Source organism: Carlito syrichta, unplaced genomic scaffold, assembly GCF_000164805.1.
Source record: "Carlito syrichta isolate Samal-C Ts95f unplaced genomic scaffold, Tarsius_syrichta-2.0.1 Scaffold236645, whole genome shotgun sequence".
In the NCBI taxonomy this organism is placed as follows: Eukaryota; Metazoa; Chordata; class Mammalia; order Primates; family Tarsiidae; genus Carlito; species Carlito syrichta.
The window spans coordinates 129,524-154,289 of NW_007180741.1; the positions used below are offsets into that span (position 1 = coordinate 129,524).

Genomic DNA, 24,766 nt, shown 5'->3' on the forward strand with positions numbered 1-24,766 from the left:
CTGCATGTTCTCACTCGTAAGTGGGCCCTGAACACTGGTCACATTAGCGCAAGGAAGAGATCAACAGTCACTTATGAGTGGGCACTGCTAGGAGAGGGAGGGAGGAAGAAGGGGGAGAGGGAGGGGGGACACGTAACAACACAAAGGGAATCCACTACCAGGGCCACCTAGAAGCCCAAACTTCACCTGCATGCAGCCTACCTGTATAGTAAATTCTCACTTGTACCCACAACTCTACAATAAATAAATACATTATTTTTTTTAAAAAAAGAGTTCACAGCCGGGCTTGGTGGCTCAGCCTGTAATCCCCCGCCTTTGGGAGGCTGAGGTGAGTAGATTGTCTGAGCCTGCGGGTTCGAGACCCACCTGGGCAGCAAGACCTCATCTCTACAATAAATCAAAAAATCAGCCGGGCGTGGTAGCGCATGCCTGTAATTCCGGCTACTTGGAAGGCTGAGGTGGAAGGATCGCCGGAGCCCAGCAGGCAAGGCTGCGGTGGCCGGGAGCGGCCACTGCACTCCAGTCTGGGCGACCGAGTGAGACTCCAACTCAAAAAAAACATAAAAAATAAAAATAAAAATAAAAAAGAGTTCACTATCCTCAATGTCACAAAGAGCCCTTTATTGATCTAACCCTGCTTAATCCCCCAGCCACGTGTCTGCTTTTTACTCACACTAAACTCCTTAGTGACACTTTGAGCTTTTGCCCATGCTGTCTGCCCTGCCTAGACCGTTCTTCCCCTGCACTTCCTTGTTTTGACAAAGCTGCACATTGTTAATTCCTCAGAAGACTTTCCCTAGAATGGAATGGCCACCCCTCCTGTGTGCTCACATGGGCTCCTGCATGAAATGCCATCGTGACACTTTTCCCACTATACTGTCATACTTAGGCCCTATGGTAAGTTCTGCAAAAGCAGAGAAAATACCTTGTCCACCATTGTATCCTCAGCAAGTCCTGAAACAGAACTGAGACTCAAGACATATTTGTTGAATGAATAACTTAACGAAATAGGAGCCCTGTAAAGCTTTCAGGTGTTCCTAAATGAAATTTTACTAACATGACTTCACCATTTATCTGTTCTGCCAACACACAATATAGTCCCCAAACAGCAAAGACAAACAATTAGGGCCACATGTTTTTCTGTGTGTAAAGCTTAAATATAACTAACACAGTATTTGGAGAAAGCCCAGCACTTAATAATCCTTTATTCATATCACGTTTACAGAGGCAATCATCGTACACATATTTGAAGTGGCATAATCCGATTGAAACAAAGCAGGCCATCGTTTCTCAAGGAGGGAGGGGTTTCAAACCAGATTTTAAAAATGGTCTGTCTGACCATGTTCTGGAACAGAGGAAGCAATCAATAACGTTTTTCAGTGTGTCACCATCTTGATTGCCTACAGCGTCATAGTTATTACTCTAATCATTGTCATCATCTCTACCACCATCAGCACTGTCATCACCACCATCACCATCACCACTACCTTCACCATTATGACCACCATCACCATTACATCATCATCATCTTCATCCTCGTCACTATCATCACCACCCCTACCATCACCATCACTGTCATTATCACAATCACCACTATCGCCGTCATCATCGCCGTGGCCATCATCATCACCGTCACCATCAATCATCACTATCGTCATCCCTACCATCATCAGCACTGTCATCACTGTCATCACCATCGTCACCATGCTTACCACCATCACCATCACATCATCATCATCATTGTCCTCGTCATGATCACCACCGCCCCTACATCACCATCATCGTCACTGTCATCATCACAGTCATCACCATTACCACCATCGTCACCGTGACCATCAGCATCAGTATTGTCATCACCATCACCGTCATATCATCATCGTCGTCCTCATCACGATCCTCACCCTCATCATCATCATCACCATAACCGTCATCAATATTGTCATTATCACAATCATCACCACCGTCACCATCATCAGCAACATGACCATCATCATCATCGTCACTGTCACCATCGCTATCATCACCACCGCCGCCATCACCCTATTCGTCACCACCATCATCACTATCAGTACTTGTTAGTAAACCGTGAAACACATCTCCCACTTTTACTTCTTCTTCTACTCTTTTTGTATTTATAATGGTTTATATGCATATGCCCAAATTGTGTCAGCTTAGTTGAAAGAATAAATTTATCTCCTAGATTGAACAGATGTGTGAATATTTATTCTTAAGAGACAGAACCTAAATTGTCACCCTTTGGCACACACCCCAGATATATTGCTATTGTCTTAATGAAAACTTATATATTCATTCCACTTAGAGTTTATTTTTAAAAAAGAAAAGACAAAAAAGACTGCCATGTTTTTTTTCTCTGAAGGTTTGCAATTCCAGAAGTGTATTAAAAACTGAAACTTACAACTGTCTCTGTGTCTGGGAGGTTCTTGAAAACGAAGTACTGTCAGAATCAAGAACAGGAGACATGGCCAGAAGAATTCAGCAAGGGAAAGGACCTGGGAAAACATTTTTGTAAAATAGCACTTGAATAAACGGCAAAGCATGACAATACTTTCATCTCTGGAAGAAGGTCATTGTAATTCCAACTATGTGTCTCTTAGAATAATCATTTAGGACAGGGACCCACAGAAAAGGCCCAGTTCATTTGCCACCACAACCAGATTTGTGATTGTGTCATCTCCTTGTCCTTCCCCCACCAGACACGGTTTCTGCTCTTTTCCTTTTTCTGCACATTTCTGTTTACTGCAAAACTTATGGCATTAAAGAAATTAAATAAATAATTATTATTCCCATACTTCCCACACTCAAACAAATCAAACATTTTTATTTTTCTAATTTCTTTAACATTTCACAAATAGATATTTTGTGAACTTTGGTGGTAACACCCATTTTTTATTTACTTTCATTTTATGTATATTTGTTAATATTGCCACATGAGATTTGTAACTACCAACTTACAGGTCACATAACATTCTTACCAAATAAATATAACATAACTCACCTCATTCTTCTATCGAGGAACATTTTTTGTGTATATATAAAAAGTATAACAACTACTTTTTAAAGACTGGAAAAAAAACTCCTAAGACTAAGATTATTGGAGCAAAATCTATTGACACAGACTACAAAGGTACAACCCAAAATGACCACAATAAGTTGTACCATCTTGAATTTTAAAAGAAACTGCCATTGATACCTTAAATGTAATTATTTGAGAAAGAAACACCACCTGAAGGTATAGCCAAAAAAATTAATTAATAAAAAAGCTCTGATTCTCATAAAATTATTTTTACTGTCACCATTCCTCACTTATTTTTATGGTAGATAATCTTCTATTGACTTCAGATCATGTCATTTTACAAATAACAAATGTTTATAGCCAGCCACAAAACAGGCAAGTCATTGAGTAAATAAATCACAAACAGAAACCGAAAAACCTTCAAGTTAGTGTGCTCAGTCAAACACTGAAGAGCATGTCTGACTGTTTCAGACTCCCGGCCATACTACTTTGAACTAGAATGAACTTCTGGTCACTTCGGCTCCTTTAGTCTTTGCACTGCCATGGCCATATCCCACCATCGTAATCCTTCCTTGTAAGCAGAACTAGATACGACCAGGTGAGTGGCCTGAAACCATCAAGACAAAGAGCAGGTGAAAAAGAGTGTATTGATCCCTGGTGTAATTAAAGAAGAAAGGAAATCAACCTCTTTGAAACAGTCCATGAGGAAGTATTTTTTGTGCCAAAAAGTGCGTCATGATAAAGGTTCTCTGACAAAGTGCTGAAACCCAATATCACAGGTGCTGATAACAAAGAAAATGTCTGTAGGAGGTCACCCTCTGGTTGAAGGGATCATAATTAAACCACAAAGAAAGGTCAAGACTCTCAGGAGATCGCAATTCATTTAATTCATTTTGGTTATTCTCTGTAACAAATTAATAAGTTATTGCCCTACTGGGGTAGGGAGGTGGTAGAGAAAGATTCTATGATTAATTCTGGCGGAATATAAATAAGTAAAGTTTAAAACATACTTCATATTAAACAAACATGATACGATTAAGAAGAATAAACACAATTATTTTTTGCTTTTTTCATTATTTTTCATTTTTAATAACATATGATAGCTATTTCAGACAAACAGTTATAAAAAAGAAAACAGAAAATAGTTTATAGATCCAAGACTCATATAACAACTTTTGATATTTTAAATGCATAAATAAACATATGTATGGTTAAAAAAAATTTTTTTTTATTATTTCTTGAGTCAGAATCTCACTCTGTCACCCAAGCTGGAGTGCAGTGACGTGATTACAGCCCACCACAGCCTCAACCTCCTGGGCTTAGGTGATCCTTCTGCCCCAGCCTCCCAAGTAGCTGGGACTACAGGTGCACACCATCACACCTGGCTAGTCTTTTTAAACTTTTTTGTAGAGATAAGATCTTGCTATGTTGTCCAGGCTGGTCTCAAACTCCTGGCCTCAAGCAATCCTCCCATCTCAGCCTCCCAAAGTGTTAGGATTACAGGCATGAGCCACTGTACCCAGCTGAGAAGTTTTTTAAGTACAGAAAGATTACAACCACTTTTCTAAAGAATAAATTATTTCAACAGTTTTCTTAATTCACTTAAAAAATATATATCTAAGCATAACTAATGTTTTTAGTTTCATATCAGCATTTATAGATTTGCCTCATTGCTTCTAAAGACTACATAAAATCCCATGGTAGGATTTAATTTGTTTAACTAATCACCTAATTATGGAAATTTGCATGTTTTCTGTTTGGGCCAGTGATACCATGACTTTTGTTTTCCTGTTTGACTAACTTTTCTAAGAATATCTGGGTGGTAACACAACTAAATAAAATTTCTGACCCAAAGTGTATATGATTTGTAATGTGAAGTTTTAATTTGGATAAATGTAAACAAAATGCTTCATTAAAAGTTAAACCAATCAGCATTCACTCTGATCACACACTCGGTAGCACCTGGGATGAATAAACGCTTAATTTTTGTCAAACTGGTATACAAAAACATAATGACTTTTATTCAATTATTGAGATGAAGTATTTTTCTTAAGAATAAAATAACTCCTTGTCTATTAACTCCCTATTTATTTTTCTATTAAATTGGTCTTTTTTTTACTGACTTATAAATCATTATTTTCTACTTTCTACTTAGAGAATTCAGTCTTTTCTTGGCTTAAAATATTATAACTATTTTCTCCAATTTTGTATTTGCCTTTTTATTAGCTAAATCTTTCATTCCGTCAAGTTATCTTTTTTAAAATTTATGGTATCTGAATTTTTTCCCCATATACAAAGACAATAAAATTGAAAGGACCCTGCCAAAGTCAAATTATAAGTCAGTAGCAAATCTAAAATTACAAATATGTATTAGTCCAGTCTTAAAATCAATGGCAAATCTATAGTTTCAAGTAGCAATAATATTGGAAAAAAAGGAAAACTCTACATCTAATAATTGAAAAGTTTCTCTGAGGATCTTGCCATAAAAATAGAACCCCAATTAAACCAAAAAATATATATTTCAGAGTTTTTTATTTACAAGCCAGTCACTGACCTTTCTGAAAAGCACAAGCACAAAAAATCTTTTATTGTTCTGAACTTGAAATTACTCCATTCAAAAGAAAAGCATCCAGACACCCAGGTCTGCTGTGTCATTGTCCATTGTGCATGAGTGAATCACCCTTTCATGCGGCATTTTCTCTGCAGGGGCCCAAAAGCAGTCTTCCCTTTCTCACCACGTTTTTATTTCTTTACTTTTTTTTATTCTTTATTTTTTGTTTGTTTTTTTGAGTCGGAGTCTCACTCTGTTGTCCAGGCTGGAGCGCAGTGGCACGCTTATGGCCACCGCAACCTCAACCTGCTGATCTCAGGGGATCCTTTCACCTCAGCCTTCCAAGTAGCTGGAACTACAGGTGCGAGCCACCATGCCCAGCTAATTTTTTGATTTATTATAGAGACGAGGTCTCGCCAAGTTGCCCAGGCTGGTCTCAAACCCCTGGGCTCAGGCAATCCTCTTGTCTCTGCCTCCCAAAGGGCTTAACATCTTTTGCTTGGGAAATGACCCAAGCAAAACTGGCATTCATGCTGCCCAAAGCCACCTGAGCAGATGCTGTCACAGGCTCTGCTCTTCCAAAAAATAATCAGTTGGTAAACCTATGAATGCTTACAAAACAATGGTCACACTTCCAAACAACCAGAAAGCCCTCCTTCTACTCTTCTAGGAGGAAAGTTCCCACCAGGAGCAGGTGAAAGTGATCAGTCCTAGACACCTGAGCTTCACAAACCCACAGTATCTCTCACCACGAATTTCATGGATGCCCAGATCTCTGTCTCCCTCTCCATTCTCACACACTGTAGCCAAAGTATAACTATACATTTTTTTTTTGTGGTTCTTTCAGCACAGCTGAGATACAGTGACAAATGGGGAGACCTTAAAAATTTACATGTATATGAACAGGTACACATAAAGGATTCCTAAATAAAATGATATGTTAAAATCTTCTCACAGACTTTTTCTTCTTCCAGACAAAATGGGGGGGGGGGGGCAGAAGACACGATGCACAAAGTTCTAAGAGGAAAAAAAAAGTGTGATTAAAAAAAAATGAAGGCGAGCTCAGTGGCTCAACCTGACATCCCAGAACTTTGGGAGGTCAAGGCGAGTGGATTGCCTGAGCCCGCGGGTTCGAGACCAGCCTGGGCAACTTGGCAAGACCTCGTCTCTACAATAAATCAAAAATGAGCAGGGAGTAGTAGAATGCACCTATAGTTCCAGCTACTTCGAAGGCTGAGGCGGAAGGATCGCCCGAGTCCAGCAGGTAGAGGAAGCGGTAGCTGTGAGCGTGCCACTGCACTCCAGCCAGGACAACAAAGTGAGACTCCAATTCAAAAAAGAAAAAAATGATACCCTTAAACAAAATGGCCAAACGACCCTCAAACAAAAACCAATATCCATATATTCTCAATGATGAAAGAACACAGGTATTAATTATGAACGCTGAGGAGGAAAAAAACTTGACAATGAAATCCAGACCACATGAAAATGGAACAAAATTGACAATTCAATAAATTTTACTTAAACATCTAATAGTATGCTGACTAGAAATAATACGGGTACTCCTGCCAAAAGAATGTTTTCATTGCATTTCTGGTCTTACTGGAAGTTTAAAAATAAAATCTCCAAAATGCTGGGGGGGGGGGACGGGGAAGGGTGGCCAAGAAAATAAATTAAAAAGAAGTCATGAATTGAATCTTTATAAGACTCAATTATAAGAGGGAGAGGCAATATTTGAATCACTAATGGCTGAGAAGTTTTTTAGAATATATGAAAGACACAAATCCATAGATAAAGAAAATATAACATTTATTAGGAAATCTAAATATGCACTAAGAATTGGTGTAGAAAACTTCAACACAGCTAAGTAAAAGAGAATACCTCAATAGCAATTCAAGAAATAGACACCACCTCAAAAGATACTTAGAATTTCCAAAGATTCATCGAAAGTGAGAAGCCAGAAGACAGTCAAATATCTTTAAATTGCTGAGAAAAATTCTGTCAATCTAGAATTTTATTACTAGAAAAATAATCTCTCAAGAATGAAGTTAAAAAATTTTTCATATAATCAGAAACCAAGTTATCCAATAATAGGTCTTACACTAAAAAACTTTCAAATAACATGCCTTAATTTCAAATAAAGCTTAGTTTGAACTCACTATTTGAGAGATAAGGATTTTTTTAAGCTTAATTTGAAAAAAAAACACTATATACTATTTAGAATAGATAAAATTAAAATATAAGGACATGGAATGGTTGAAAGTAAAAAGATGAAAATAATATACTAGGTCAATATTTTTTAAATTAGCTATGTTATTATCGGACTAAAGAGTATTTAAGGAATGCTGTTACAGAGAAGAGCATTACATAATAAAAAGATGATACAACAAAAAGATAATAATTACATGCATATATACACTTAATAAAATAGCTACAAAATATAGAGTAGCAATTAATAGTTCTGTACCACTGGGGGGGGGGGAATCTAAATTTACTTTCCTGGGGGAAAAAAAATCCAATATCTGTTTCACAATAATTCTCCACAATAGCAAGAATCAGTAAGAAAACATATTTTTAAAATAAGATATAACTTTTATTATTAACAAAAAGTCAACGCATGTAGGAGGAAACACTTTAATTTGGTGTATATGATTATTTCACAAAGAAAATTATAAAATTATTGAAAGACACCAAACAGAATCTTAAAAAAATAAACAGATGAACATTGTTAATGCATAAAAATATTTCAACCATGAAGATGTTAATTCTACCCAGATTGATCTATAGATTCAATGCAAATCTAATGGAATCCCAACAAGTTTTTATTTGCTTTGTATTGATTTTGCCATAACTGACATATTTAATTAGCTGATTCTAAAATGAACTTAAGAGGAACAAAGGTGAAAAATATCCAAGACAATTTTTATCAACAGGCTGAAATAACTTATCCTCCCACAGAACAAGCTTTCTGTAAAATAATAGGAATTAAAACACATGTTATTCGTCTAACAATAAGCAAACTAACTTGTGAAGTGGCATAGAGAGCCTGGAAACAGGACTGTGCATATTCGAAAACTTGGCATATGAAAAAGATCAGAAGGACGATAACTTGTTATTCAATAAATTGTGCCATTGAATTGGTATTTCTGAAAGTGGGGATGGGGGAGGCAGAGATGAGTTGGATCTTTATCACCATCATATACAAAACTCTAAATGTGAAAAAAAGAAACTTTAAAATCCTTAGAAGAGAAAAGAGCACTTTCTTTATGTTTTGTTTATGCTTAAATAAGACAAAAGCCATAAACTGTAAAGGAAAATTAAACTATATGAATATTAAAAACCTCAGTTCTTCAGAAAAGTCATTGGAAGACTGGAAAGACCAGCCACAGACTTGAAGAATATGTTTCAGCATATACAACCAACAATGCAGTATCCAGAATATGTACAGAAGTCTGCAAATCGATGGGAAGGAGGTAATGGAATAGAAAAAAACTCAAAAGGAATGAGCAGACAAGCGCATAACGTGAACACCGTACAAGATGCTCAATTTCAGCAGTACTCAAACAGATGCAGATTAAACCTCATTGGGTTTTATATCCACTAATTTGGAAAAAAAGTCTGACAACACCCAGTGCCAGTGACTGTATGGATTAACAGGAACTTTGGATTGAAATTTGGCAATACTAGTAAGCTGAAGATGTGCAAATTCTATGGCCCAATAATTCCACAACTATAGTTTGAACCATATCAATTTTGCTTACACTATGCCGGTTTTAACCTATAAAAAACATACGGTTAAGCCAAATATACAGTTGTTGAGAAGGGTTACACACGTGAATCTAGAGGTATGCTCAAATATTTACAAAAGCATTATTTGTGAATAAAGTTAGACAAAACCCACCAAGAGGAAAATGGATTGATAAATTGTGGTGTACTAGAGCAATAAAATCAAGTACACCTGCTCGTTCATTCATTCATTCATTGGCAACTGTATTCCACGCCAGGCACTATTACAGGAAGTGGGGAAATAGTGAATAAACATGACCTAGTCCCTGCCTGAGAGGATGGAATGAATGTACTTGTGAGAGTAAACGAAGTAGAGCCATAACATCCCCTGAATGTGGTTATTCTGGGAATTGTGATGTGAAGAAATCCAAACCCTGACCTCAGGTGGTTCATCTGCATGACTATGAAGCAGCTACAGGCTATTGATCCTTTAATCCTCACAGCCACCAACGAGATAGGTAACATTGTGCCAGTCTTGCACCCTGCATGTAATAAAGATTATTATTTTGTCCAATATCTTAGAACTAACTTGTGGTAGAACCTGGACCAAAGCTCATAAGTAATTTTCCATACTACCGAGTTAAAAATCCATTTTTAAATCCTCCAAGTGGCTCGTGGAGCACGTGGTTTTGGTTGCAACTGAAAACCATAAATAATAAAGTACTTTGGTACTAAAAAAAATATAAATGGATTAAGAAGGAAAGAGAGCCCTTCAAAACAGGAGCTAGCCACAAGAGCTCATTGGATAAGAAAAGAGGAAAATGTCATAAATTTAGACTATCAGGGAAGCCTCTTAAGTAAACCATATAATTAGTCTGTGGCCTTTGTCCTTGGAAACAAAGGGATTTGCAATAAGCGTGAAATTCTTTTGTGTCTCTCTGGGGCTCTTGGGGCCTCCAGATGCCAACTGCTTGGAAAAGGAGACTTTCCCAGACGTATTTTGAGGTCCTTATTGTCAAACACTACAAGAAGAGACAGTCCAGTGTTCACACAAGGATTCAAACAAAGCATGAATCAAAACTAAAAGAGTGTCAAATACCAAATAGCAACTATAGTTACAGTTGATCTGCCTGGATCCTTTACAGTTACTGAACTGAAGACTCACCTTCCCATCAAAGTCCAATTCCCTCCCCAAGTGAACTTTCTGCAAACCTTTTAGTTAGCTGGATACTGAGAAAAAGAAATGAACAGACTTTTTCTCCCTTCCCTCTTTTTTTTTTTTTTTTTTGTCTGTTTTTTAACTTTCCATTGAAAAACAATTGGTTTTCTTTCAAGATTTATTTATTAAACATTTATTTAGCACTGACTCTGTCAAACATTGAGCGAGAGACTTTGGCATTATAAAGATGAATGAGGAATAATTTCTTTCCTCAAGGACTCAAAGGAAACCAACAAACAAATAATCAAGATAAGTTTGAACATCAGAAGGAGATGCATATTGGTACAACCTTCCTGGAAGTCAAGTAAGCAATATGTTTTAAAATTGTGAGATGTACATACCCTTTCAACCCAAAGATTCTCATTCAATGGATTTTTCATAGGGGAACAATTGTAAAAGTGTCTAAAATACAGACAAAAAACTTTATATTTCAATTGCAAAAAGTTGGAAACACTAGTCAGTATATTCAGTGATACACTAGCTGTTTTTGTTGTTTTTTTGTTTTTGTTTTTTTGAGTTGGAGTCTCACTCTGTCGCCCAGACTGGAGTGTAGTGGCTGCTCCCGGCACCACAGCCTCGACCTGCTGGGCTCCAGCGATCCTTCTGCCTCAGCCTTCTAAGTAGCCGGAATTACAGGCATGCGCTACCACGCCCGGCTGATTTTTTGATTTGTTGTAGAGATGAGGTCTTGCTGCCCAGGCGGGTCTCGAACCCACGGGCTCAGGCAATTCACTCACCTCAGCCTCCCAAAGGCACGGGATTACAGGCTGAGCCACGGAGCCCGGCTTGTTTTTTTAATGACATTAAAACATAGTTATTGACATTTTTAAATCCCCAATTACTATGGCCAGAGCTGGAATGTTTAAACTGGTGACTTAGGAAGTAGTGCTTTTTCTGTGTAGCTGACTGCAGTAACTCTATAGAAGGTTACAGCTACAAAGATACTGGTGAGGAGGTGGGTGACCAGGGTATCAAGTGCTCTATACCCAGGAACCCTGAAATCCAACATGACTCCAGGGAGTGAGGAAAGAGGGAAACTGAGGATACCCTCTCTCCCCAAGTTGCTGTTTACATGGATCGTAGGACTAACCATTCCATGTGGAATAATTTTTCTAGTCAAATGGTTATAAAATATAATTGGTGAGTAAATACATTTCAAAAACAATGAAACTTCTGGAAAAAAAGAAGAGCTATGAAGAATTCTAATCCTAAAAAACATTAGAGCATATTATAAAGTATTACTACCTTAAAATTAATGTTGGTGCAAACACAGAAATGTAGATCAATGCAGCAGCATGAAAGTTCAAAAGTAGACTCTATATATGTTTTAGTACAGGGAGATAAGAAAGCGTGAATCAACAATGCATTAGAGCAACTGAACTGGAATTTTTTAAAAGATAAATTTAAAACATTATACTCAAAAGCATACTCTAAGAAGATGAAAATGTAAAATAGACTAAATTTAATTCCAGAAGAATTAGAAGAGAGCAGAATATGAATTAAATCTATGGATGAAAGAAGTATAATTTCAATAGTTTTAAAATTATAAAAGACCTATTTCAGAGAAAAGGAAAAGATGATATTATAAGATATATAAATTAAGTCTGAACAAGAAAATAAAGGAAAAAAAAGGACGATAAACCAAAGAAATACTTGCCATACATGCAATCACCTGGTGTCTAATGACACAACTAGAAAGAATTTGATGGACAATTGATATAAGGAAAAGTACATAGTTTAAAAATTCATTCTTATGCTAACTCTTAAAAATAGAAAATTAAATAAACCTCAAAATATCATTGTACATGTTCTACATTTGCAAGCACAGGACACACGGTCAAGGACAATACCACATTGGACACATTAATTGGCAATTCCATGACCTGTGCATCCTTTCTGAGAACCTGGCCAACAGGTGGCACAAACCATGGAGATGGAAAGTAATTTGAGTGTCCTTTTGGCTTAGCCATGTTACTATCTAAACTTAATAAAGTAAGTCAAGGTCATGTCTAATATGACATGATCTACAAAAGAGTAGCATATTAGGATAATAGCCATACCATCAAAAGCAAGGATCAAGGATGCCCCTGCCACAGAAGTGGAAAGGTGCCTAACCCTTCCTAGAACTGGGGGCTCACATCAGCCAACGTCAGTGTGTGCTGTGGACACAGAGTCCATGCTGGGCTGGAAACAGCAATGAGGCCATCCTGTGGTCATGCTTCCAGTAGTTATCGACTGTTCCTAGCACATGCAAGAGAGAGTTTCCTAATTCTCATTGTTTGGTGGCACTTTGTCCTAGTGCACCCACTCTATTCTTCATCAAGTAAGTGTAGAATGCCTTTTCTGTGCTATTCACTCAAGGAACCCAGGTGGGAGCACCATGAGGTTGTGAAAAGAGCAAAGCTCCAGCATCAGACAGAACCAGAACTCAATGCAGCTCAGCAACTGCCCCTCAAATAGGCCTGAGCAAGTTACTTATGCTTCCTGATCTCAGTTCCCTGCATCTGTGAAATGGGAATAAGAAGTCCTGCTGTGCAGGGGTGTGGAAAGATGAAGACTAGGATCCTGGTCTAAACTTCAAGATCACAGGCAGGAGAAAGAGGTTACCCTCACAACATCTGGCTTGGCTGCTGTGACAGTACAGAAGGGGAGACTGTGTTCTCAAGGCCTGCCAGGATCACAGCACAGCAGTGGATTAACCTCCATGCAGGGTCCCTCAAAGCAGCCCCTTTGTGCTGACACTTGACCCAAATTCCATAAATCTGAGGCAGGGCACCACAACTCCTGGCAGTCTCCTTTCTCATTCCTAATGAATGGTTATTTCCCAAATAGGTGGGCACACGGGTTCAACACTCCCAGGAGCTCCAGCTTCAGACCTGAAGTTTGACAGGTGCCAGGGAGGCATGTTTGGATGAGCCAGTGTGCCTGCATGCCAAGATGAGCCCCGCTGCCTGGCCAGAGCAGCCCCATGAACCAGGGTAAGAAACAGCATGGGTAGAGCCCTCCAGAGAGCCCTCTGGCTTACATGACAACAGGCAGCCAGGGAAGAAGACATTCCCAGTGAGTGTGAAACCAGGAAAGAGGAGAGCACACAACAGAGTGAAAAATGAAGAACAGACTTCAGACAAAGGTTTCCTTGAAAGGGGCCCTCAGAGTCCCCAGTTGACAAAAGAAATGTGTGTTTTAGTCTGACTGGTGTCCCAATAAACAGTCTCAGCCTCCAACATAATCTCAAAAAAGCCTCCCTTGAGGCTGCCTTTGCTTCCGGTCTCTTGAGTTATTGTTACAGTGATTTTGTTTTTCCTCTTTTAAACTTTCTTGTAATTGAAAAACCCAGGCGTATCTGGGCCAAAGTAAATAACCACACCAACGAAACTCCAGGCATCCCCAAGGAGACCTACATTCACAAGCAAGAAGGAAAAGCCTCTTGGGAAAAAAAAGAGGCCTTTGGTTTTTGGTTTTCATTTTTCATAGAAGGATGTTCGCTTTTCCTTAATTAGAGTTCTGAACTGCTTTTCATAGATCACTGCTCTGAGAAACTGAGACACACCCAAATGACTCTCGGTGGCCTTACAGTGACCTCCCAGTTTTCTCCCAGGGTCCAGGGCAGGGTGAATCCTGAAGACCAGGGCAACCCAGGACTACCCGAGGATCCCACGGGCTCCAGTTTTAATGACTGGTGGAAAGATCATCAACCTTGTCTTCTTTTCTAGCCAAGCAGAAGTTGAATTATTCTCCAACTTTATCAAGGAGCCCTTGGGTCAGAGCTTCAAGGTACCATGAGGCCATCAGCACCTGCACTACTGTATGACTGCAGTAAGAGGGGGAGACGCCAGTTATGTAGGTTGTCCAGTGGCCTAATCACAGAAAATGTGTCATTTCCATGTGACTGCTGGAAACACCGAGAATAGTTCCAGGGCTCAAACGAAGCCCGAGGACTCCTCACCTCTGACTTCCAATCTTGTTCTACAGTGACTGGGTCTGCAGTTGAGTGGGTTTGTGCATGGGGCTCCCCTGGGATTGGAAGCTGCTGGGAGGTGGAGTGGTCACTGTCCAGCAGGTGACCACTCAGCAGCAACTCAGGCCTCATTTCTGATCAGTAAGGATGTCCTGACCCCAGGGATCTCTAGCCACAGAAACACTATGCTCATTTGTAGGTTCTGTTAAGTACTAGAATACCAAGGAGAGCCGGACCCACCACCACCATGATGTCCATCTTGGAACTGAGTAAAGGCCAGCAGGCTCTGCCCAATGTTAACACCAGGTTCTGCTGTCCTTCAGCCTGTCCTGGATGTAGTAACATCAGAAGGGTCTGAGCAGGGCCAGACCAGTGGAGGACGGCTACAGCGGACGCACCTACAGCCCAGGAAATTCAGTATGGTTGCACTCAAATGGACTACAGACATTCAGTTAAAATTCAGACCACTGACTGTAGAGGGCTCCTGACTGTGCCACTGGAGAAACTGTCAGCTGGGAATTAGCTAGGCCTGATGGCAGAGGCCAGAGCCATGGGGCCACTTGGCCATCCCAGCCCTCAGGCAGCCCATCTTACAGAGCCCTGAGAATAGCACTGAAACTGCAGCTCAACCTTCTAGCCTGGGAAGGGAAGAACAGACCATGACATGTCATAGTTCACTGTATGCTGAGTGGAGAATATAAACTTGTTTTTTAGGGGGGGTCTTGTTCTGTTCTATTGCATTTTTTCTTTGACATCAGTGAGTTAAGCAGCATATTTCTCGATGTAGGGTGGTAGCACCTGAGATCCTAGCAGAGCTACTTTATTTTTATTTATTTCTTTAGTCACTCTGTTGCCCCAGCTAGAATGCAGTGGCATGATCACAACTCACCATAGCTTCATACTCCTGGGCCCAAGTGATCCTATCTCAGCTTCCCAAGTAGCTGGGACTGAAGACACATGACATGACACCTGGCAAACTGCTTGTAGAGATGAGGTCTTGTCATATTGTCTATGCTGGTCTCAAATTCCTGGACTCAAGCAATCCTCTCACCTCAACTTCTCGAGTAGCTAGAACTAAAGGCACATGACATGACACCTGGCTAACTGATTTTTTTTTTTTTTTTTTTTTGGTAGAGACGAGGTCTTGTTATGTTGCCTACGCTGGTCTCAAACTCTTGGTCTCAAGCAATCATCCCACCTCAGCTTTCCAAGTAGCTGGGACTATAGGCACATGCCACCATGCCCAGCTAATTTCTTTGCTTTTTGGTAGAGATGGATGGGGTTTGCTATGTTGCCTAGACTAGTGTCAAACTCCCTGGGCTCAAGTGATCCTACCACCTCGACCTCTCAAAGTACTAGGATTACAGACTTGAGCCACTGCGCCTGGTTCTTGAGCTACTTTAAAAGCTCTAAGTCACTCAGTGGGTTTGTCTCCTGAGGATGGAGTTGGGTCAACACAGACAGAACCCCTGGCCAGGCCACATTAACACTCTGTTATGGGTTGAATTGTCTTCCTCCCAAACTCATATACTGAATTTCTAACCCCTAGTACCCCCAGAACATCATCTTATTTGGAAATTGGGTTGTCACAGATGAAGTTAGTTAAGATGAGGTCACAATGGAGTAAGGTAAGCCCTAATTCAGTATGACTGTGTCCTTATAAAGGAGAAATTTGGATATACAGACAAGTATAGAGAGATAACAGTGTAAAGAGACATAAGATTAGATGGCCATCTGCAAGCCAAGGAGAGGGGCCTGAAACAGGTCCTTCGTACTCCAGATGAACCAACACTGACAACTTGCTCTTGGACTACCAGGCTCTAGAACTGTGAGACAATAAATTTCTGTTGTTGAAGCCACCTTGTTTGTGGCATTTTCTTACAGAAGCTTTAGCAGACTCCTATACTCCCCAGGGGTGGGTGAAAATGCACCCCAACTACCCCCAGGGAAATAAGAGAGGCCTCATTTTGGGAAAATCTCTTTTGAAAGGAAGTCCCTTACAAATTAGCAAACAAAGTAGGGCTCCAAATGAAAGAATATCCATAAGTGAATCTTACCCACGCCTTTCAGTATTAAGACCACACGCCAAGCCGGGCTCGGTGGCTCAGCCTGTAATCCCAGCACTTTGGAAGGCCGAGGTGAATGGATTGCCTGAGCCTGCAGGTTCGAGACCCGCCTGGGCAGCAAGACCTCATCTCTACAATAAATAAAAAATCAGCCGGGTGAGGTAGCGCACACCTGTAGTTCCAGCTACTTGGAAGGCTGAGGCGGAAGGATCACTGGAGCCCAGCAGGTTCGAGGCTGCGGTGGCAGGGAGTGGCCACTGCACTCCAGTCTGGGCAACAGAGTGAGACTCCAACTCAAAAAAAAAAAAAAAAAAAAAGACCACACGCCAATGAATTTTTTTTAACTTTTTTAATTCATAAAACCCAGTTATAGGTCATTACACCTACAATAAATTTAATACATCCCATATCAGTCTGTTAATATAGTTAACGTTTGAATATTTGAATTTTCTGGGTTTTTTCTAATATAAAGCTATGCTTGCTCTTTTTAAAAATATACAACTGTAGCATCTTTTCAGAAACTATCTTTCAGGATAGTTCGAGATTTTTTTTCCAAGCGCACTGTGAGAGAAATCAGTCACCTGACCTTTGACCCCCTGATTTGTTTCTAACAACTTTAGCAAATTAGACAACAGTTGATGAGTTACAACTTGTAACTCTAGTAAGTCTGCAGCATATGAACAAGTTCCATTCCAAGAACATGCTCATAAGTTCAATTTGTTCATAAGTCCAACAAAGTTAGCCTTAGCACCCAACTAACACAGTCGGCTATGTAGTACTATTCTGTAATAGGTTTAAAATACTTTTCATACAAATACACAAAAAACACACACAAAAATAAAGAAAACTTTTTTTTTTTTTTTTTTGAGTTGGAGTCTCACTCTGTCGCCCAGATTGGAGTGCAGTGGCTGGGAGCGGCCACTGCAGCCTCAACCTGCTGGGCTCCGGTGATCCTTCTGCCTCAGCCTTCCGAGTAGCCGGAATTACAGGCATGTGCTACCATGCCCGGCTGATTTTTTGATTTATTGTAGAAATGATGTCTTGCCAAGTTGCCCAGGCAGATCTCAAAACCACGGACTCAGGCAATCCACTCACCTCAGCCTCCCAAAGCACAGGATTACAGGCTGAGCCACCGAGCCTGGCTAGAAAACATTTTTAATATTAGAGTGTGCATATTTAGAGTACATATTGATGATTTCATTCATATACATAACAATGTATACCAGACACGTGAGCAGCTTAAGTGATTGAACATGCAAATGCACATTTGCATCTTTGAAAGTTCACAACTTGAAGGTTCATATGTAGGGGATTTACTGTATACAAAATCAACAACAACAAAAAAATCAACCTTTAAGACAATCTCCAAAAGACATAAGAGCTACTTTACTTCTAGAACTTGATGTCTATAATTTTTTACAATCTTAGAAAAGTGCAGAAATTGTGGCTAGCAGGTTTATTGTTTCCAAAGGGAAATTACTTTTTCACACCAAGCTAGGCTTTTTTCAGCATCTGAATTCAGTGATAGATAAAATGTCAAAGAAATATGAAGTTATTTTATTTTAGGAGAGAAACACACATACACATATACACACACAAAAGCTCTGAGGCTTGATGTGGGTGAACCTCAGCTTGAGAACATGTTCCTTTAACAAGTTAATGGGGAAAAAAGTGACGGTGCTGTTGGAATGGTCTCTACATCCCTACCCAGGCCTCAAGGTAGATTGCTAGGAGGTAGATATGCAGAGGCAGAGCCTAGCAGGGATTCAGCCTGGGTTGGAGTGGGATTACTAGGGTTTCTCTAATGTGGAGAAGGGGATAGAATTTGAATTTTGGGGTATGACAAGTGGGGAAGCCTTCCAGCAAAGAGCTCGGACAGCCTCAGAGGCTTGCCCCTGGGCTAGGTCAGAAATAAGGGGCCCTGGTGAGACACCATAATTTTTACCCATATCTAAGAGACAGCATGCATTTTACCACTGAGGCCCTTTACATTAAAAATGCAGTGCTTTATGTGTGGGAGGCATCAGGGTATGTATTACTGGGTTCTAGGGTGTGGTATTCACTGGCCGAAAGGTAAAACCGTGGTCAGTATAATTTTGTTATTTCCATCAGCCCCTTCAAGCCAATGGTTGGGAGTAGACTACAAGTTTTTAGGACATTGATGCCCTTGTATTAAACTGTGCTTCAATCCCTCTCCTCTAGTCTAAGTCTTTAGTAAAACTGACTAAACCCAAAAGGCTCGTGTCAGCTTTCGTTAATGGAGATCAGAGTCCTGTTCAATAGGGGGTAGGGGTTGGGAGGTAGCAGTCACAGGAGGCAAGATTCGGAACAGAGATTAAGATTTCAACAGATGAAGGAGATTGGAGACAACAATGACCTTGAGAAAGGTCACAGTGCCATGATTGAAGGGACAGACTGGGGAAAGTATGCCATCTATGGCACACAGGCTAAGGGCTCAGCCACTCTATTCAATATGAAAACACAGGAATACTCTAAAAGACTACAGAACTGGGTGACATCCAAGGAGCAGATACTTGGCTTACATTATTTTCTTGGTGTTATTCTTGCTGCAATTTTTTTTTTAATAGGAAGTAGCTAGGAAGGATGGGGGAAAAGGGATATATAGAGTGATTTGTTTAAGTACCCAAAATTACAGCTAGATAGGAGGAATAAGTTCTAGCATTCTATGCATCATATCATATCATATGATCATACATATCACATATCCTATGTTTCAAATAGCTAGAAGGATATTGAATGTTCCCAACACAAAGAAATAAGTGAGAGTTAATTACCCTGATCTGATCACTTTACATCACATGTGTGAAAACATCACTGTGTACTCCTAAAATCTGTAAAATTATTACTTGTCACTTTAAAAAAAATTAAAAATAAGCCGCTGGGCACAGTGGCTGAAGCCTGTAATCCAGCACTTTGGGAGGCCGAGGCGAGAGGATTACCTGAGCCCAGGGGTTTGAGATCAGCCTGGGCAACTTGGCAAAAGCTTGTCTCTACAATAATTTTTTTAAAAATATTAGCCAGGTGGCTAATATAAAATTAGTAGTGGCTCACGCCTGTAGTTCCAGCTACTTGGAAGGCTGAGGTGCAAGGATTGCCTGAGCCCAGCAGGTAGAGGCTGCAGTGGCTGTACTCTAGTCTGGGTGACAGAGTGAGACTCTGACTCAAAAATATAAAATAAAAATAGTAAAATTAAAATAAAATAAAAAGTAAGTAAAGGATTAGATTGATTTGAATTAGAATGAAACATAAAAGTGAATACAATTCATGTGGAAAATGTTGGCTTAAAAAAGCAAGCAACTGGATATCTGCTGATGTTGGTGAGTTTGCCAGGAACTATCTATGGGGGCACTTCTGAGGGTGTCATCAACTATTCACCTGCCCAAAATCAAGGGGCCAGTTTCCTGGCCCAGAAACTCTGCTCCAAGAAACTTATTCAAGAGAAATGATCCAGGAGAAGATGCATCTTTCATGTAAAATGATGTTACTCATAATAATAACTGGGAAAAAATATCTTAATGCCCAACATAAGGAAATGGTTAAGTAATTGTGTGTATCCAACCTTTGAAGTATTATGCAATAAAACCTTTACACATGAAGACCATATAGCAACTTTTAAAATGTTTGACTTCAAAGTAAAAAAAAAAAACTATTGTTTTAATTATGTAACAATATTGCATTACATATGCCTAAGGATAAGAAAAGACCACAAAAGTAGATGAAATAGGAAAATGAAATTCTAGATCATTTTTAATTTTTCCCTTTGGTATATTATTGTTTATACAGTAAATAAAACTCAAGAGAAAAAAAGAAATAGTATTAAAATAGCTGTAAGACTATTCTTCTACTCTAACTTTTTTTTTCAAAACAGTAGAAGTTTAGCAATCTATAAAACTAAGTATTAAGATAAGCAGATGGGTACTATGCATTCATGATACTAATTTTCAAAAACTTTCTTGTTTGAATTTGTAATAAGATTTTTTTGCCAGGCATGGTGGCTCAAGTCTATAATCCCAGCACTTCGGGAGGCCAAGGTGAGAGGATTGCCTGAGCCTGAGGGCTCAAGACCACGCTGGGCAACTTGATGAGACCAAGGTTCTCTACAATAAATCAAAAGTTAGCCAGGTATGGTGGCGCATGCCTGTAGTTTTAGTTACTTGGAAGGCAGAGGCGGAAGGATCACCCGAACCAGATACTAGAGACTGCGGTAGCCATGAGCATGCCACCGCACTCCAGCCTAGGTGACAGAGTGAGACTTCGACTCAAAAGAAAAAAAGATTTTTTTAAAGAAACTAAAATCAGAAAATATAATAAAATGAAGTTTTTAAAATGTAAATGTAAAAACTGACAAGCTTCCTTCATCTTACAAATATTTTCTGGTTTTTATTCACTAAATAAACAATCATTTGATGACATTTATTCACTCAGTCAGTTTGGTTATTCCATAGCTGATACTAACACCATTTCCATAGTGCAAAAACAAAGAATTTACAGATTATCATTGGAGGATGGGAGGAAGTTGTGAAAAATAGGTCAGGTTAAAGACATTCACCCAGAGGGGCCTGGCCTCATATTTCCACTGCAATAGCATTAAGATATGTAAACATGTTCACATTTTATCTCCCTGGAGTTATCTTCTAACCCAATTGTGCAAGCCAGAAGTCTAGAGTTCCCCTCAAGCCTCCTGTCCTCACAACCTATAATCTATGTCCCAGAGATGACGGAAGTCACCCAGTTCTATCACCTCCGGCACTATAGCCAAAGAAGAAAACAGCTCCCACTCCTATACCAGGCACTTTTGCAAGCATGTCATAGGCACTAACTCATTTTATCCTTACAGTCTCATTTTACAGGGAAGAAAACCAAATTAATGGTTTGCCTGAATAAGTAAACTAGGAAGTGGCAGAGCTGGGATCGAACCCAGTTGAATGGCTTCACACCAAACCACTTGTGTTGTTTCTACTCCTTTGCTATTATAAGCCGTGCTGTGATGGATAACCTTGCACAAATACCACTCCCCATGTATGCAGGGACATCTGTAGGATTTATCCCCAGAAGTGGGTTCATTAAATACTTAATTGCATATTTTCTTTCTCCTTGCAGACACATCTGTCTTGTTCGGCCACTATCCGGCACATAGCAAAGGTACAATAAGTACTTAATTCCTTCCTTCCTTTACTCACTCTACAGATATTGATGGGACGCCTGTTGCTTGCCAAGCACTGTCCGGGTGTCGGAGAATACATTGGTGAACAAACCAGGAAATGAGGCCCAGCTCTCGTGAATCTTACATACTAACATAGGATCCAGAGGCAATTAACAAATAAGTTACTCTGTTCTATGTCAAAAGATGATAAACTGAAGAAAAACAGGTAGCACTGAAGGATGGGGGTGCAAGAGCTGTCATTTTAAATAAGTGGTTATCGAATAAATAAGTGAACAACACTTTCTGATGGTGTTTACCTTAGCAGCAATAATAATTGTAACACTTTTAAACTTCTAATAATAAAGAGTAGATAGTCCGGATACTACCCTCACAGAACTGTTGTGAGATTTAAATGAGCTTTATACACAAAGCAGAAAGAACAGTGGCTGGGGAAGCAAGTTTTACCTGTTACATTCCTTCAAAATAGGCTTCATTCCCCAAAACAAACTTGCATGTAAGTGAAAAATGCTGTTCAAAAAAAAAAAAAAAAACCAACACAGACATCAGTGGACTTATGACCAATGAAGAGGATAAGTCTCACTCATTCATTCCTGACCCTGAAAGCATTTTGATCCTAAAGATCACATGAAAAGAAAACATCTCCTTCAACATTTACTTTGAGATGAGACCAAAAAATATTCTGACTATGAGGATTTAGCTAAATCTAAATCAACATCGATTACTGAATTTCTTCAAACAGAAGCATTTGTCAGCAGAAAAGCCTCATATGCTAAGTTTGGCCCTTAAAATCAGAAATAGTGTAGACTTATTACTGCTATGTCTAATGAAAATGACATTCATAGATGTTAATGTTTACCCAGTAATATCAGGAATAAAGGATAGTGAATCATAATAATAAACAATTGATTTCTATTTCATTTAAACATACACTTACAGGATATTTACTTAAATATTTGCACAAGTTTGGTATGAGCAATTCCAATCTGCTTGGGACAGTCTGGCTGGCGTAATTTGAATATGGTTATAAAATCGGGAATTAACACTAAAGAAGCACATTAAAGAATAACACTGAGTAGATGTGCCATGCCCTGCCCTGGTTATGCACACCTGTGCAGTCTCATGCTTTGGAGTCGGCACCTATAATATTCTGCTTATGCATTAACTGTAGCTGATGCTTTGTCCCTTAAACCAGAGGATTTGCAGTTCAGTTTTTACAACAAATGTTGAAAATGCAAATTATATTTAAAACTCCACCCCCCCCCCTTGCTCTAAATTAACCCTTTTCTGAGTAAGAGTCTACAGCATGTGATCTCATGCTGGTCATTAGAGTTTAGCTACTCTGGCCCTTAGGCAGGTTCTAATTTAAAATCATCCAACCTCCCCCAGTTCCCTGTAGTGCAGATGTTTGTACCAGACAGGAGGCAGGGGAAGGCAGGCAGGCAGGAACAGACCCTGACCTCTCTCTAGTTCTCAATGGAACCCTGAGGAAAGCCAAGGCCAGCACTCACCGGATGCCTGAGTCTGCAGAGCCAATTCTTCCAGAGCAGGGCTTGGAACTGACGCCCCGCGTGCCCCATGCCTGGCGCTCCTGCTCTCAATCAGGAAGTCAGTCCGTGAGGATGGTGCTTATATCTGCGGGGCTCAAGCAAAGGCATGTTGCCCACTAGTCAATTCTAACAAAAGTGAATGATGCAAGAGAGATTACTGGTGACTGAATGAAGCAGGCATCAAATGTCCCCTCTTGTTCTGCATCTGCTGAGAAATCTTGTCTTTTCTCTAGCTGTTCAGTGTTCAGGGAGGATCGAGTTACGCTGCCTTCAGGCCCTTCCCCAGAAAACACATGGCGCGCCCCCACCCTTGCCAAGAACACACACAGCCGATGCACTCAGTAAGAAGCAATGCCCACACTTACCAACTACCTTCCTATTTCCTGGGTACTAATTGGATGAAATCCTAATTGGGTGGGATTAATTTCATCCAATCAGTACCCCAAACATTCCCACATTGGGGCCAACATCAAAGAATTGGAAGGGGAGGAAAGGAAAGCAGCATTGATCTCTAGGGGCTGGGGGATGCAAGTTCAAGATCCACGCTGCTGCTGCACCTGTCCTTATGCTCCTCCTTCATCCACTTCCTCCAAAGGGGTCAGTGAAGGGCGCAGGGAACAGTCAGAAGGGCGTCCCCAGGATGGCGCTACCACCCAAAACAACAAAGGCCCTAAGCTCCGGCTTCTCTCCGTACGGTTTCGCACTCGCGTGAAGTTTAAACCTGCGCACGAATAATTTCTCCCTATAGAAACACTACCTCATAGTCTCCTCCAATAAAGCCAAAGCATGACACTGGAGCCTGGGTGATTCTTGTACACATGGATTTTTTAACTGGCATGATAGATTCAGCTGACTGGTTGTCTGTGCTAGCTTCCTGGAAGCCAAGCCTTTCTGAATTCCTGTTGCCCCCAGTTGTGGTCACCAGGATGTCAAGCAACCCAGTCTTTTGGTCTTCCATCTCATGAAGAAATTTCCAAAAACTGTGAATGCTCTACTAAAGGCATTTGCAACAGGAAGCAGAGAACACAGGCTTCAGCAAATAAATTCACTCCATTATATTACAAACTTGTTTTTTCAAGTACACCACTTTTATTTTATTATGTGTTACGTAATTGGCAGCTCTAGAGTGAAAGCCTTGATTTGGCAGGCTGGGGCCCAGCTCCCATACCGAGTTTTGCCTGATCTCCGAATGACATCCTCTCTTGGCCCATGCCTCCTCTACGTATTGCTACACTGGTTCTCTTTGCAGATAACACTTAGAATATCTTACATTAGAGGTGATCGTCATGATCTTTGAAGAATACAGTATAGAAAATCCCCTAGTCACGGGACTTTTTCCATGTTATTTTTGTAGCATTAGCTTTTATGCTCAAGACTCAGGAAGAACAGTTGCTTCCATTCAAGTCTGAAGGCAAGGTTAAAAAAAATCCCTACTTGGAAGGCTGAGGTGGAAGGATCGCCAGAGCCCAGCAGGTCGAGG

At 40.0% G+C, this 24,766-nt stretch overlaps 1 protein-coding gene across 1 annotated transcript in view; it reads right to left on the bottom strand.

Moving 5' to 3' along the window:
- Positions 1-23,335, bottom strand: part of ABCA13 (ATP binding cassette subfamily A member 13) — a gene marked incomplete at its 3' end in the record, with an annotated part of 147,999 nt that extends 124,664 nt beyond the window's left edge. The window contains exons 1-2 of the mRNA XM_008051823.1: positions 23,248-23,335; positions 2,417-2,510 (exon numbers count right to left, since the gene is read on the bottom strand). Of these exons, the coding sequence (XP_008050014.1) occupies positions 2,417-2,510; positions 23,248-23,316 (163 nt within the window). The remainder of the gene's footprint in view (positions 1-2,416; positions 2,511-23,247) is intronic.
- Positions 23,336-24,766: the final 1,431 nt, after the last annotated feature.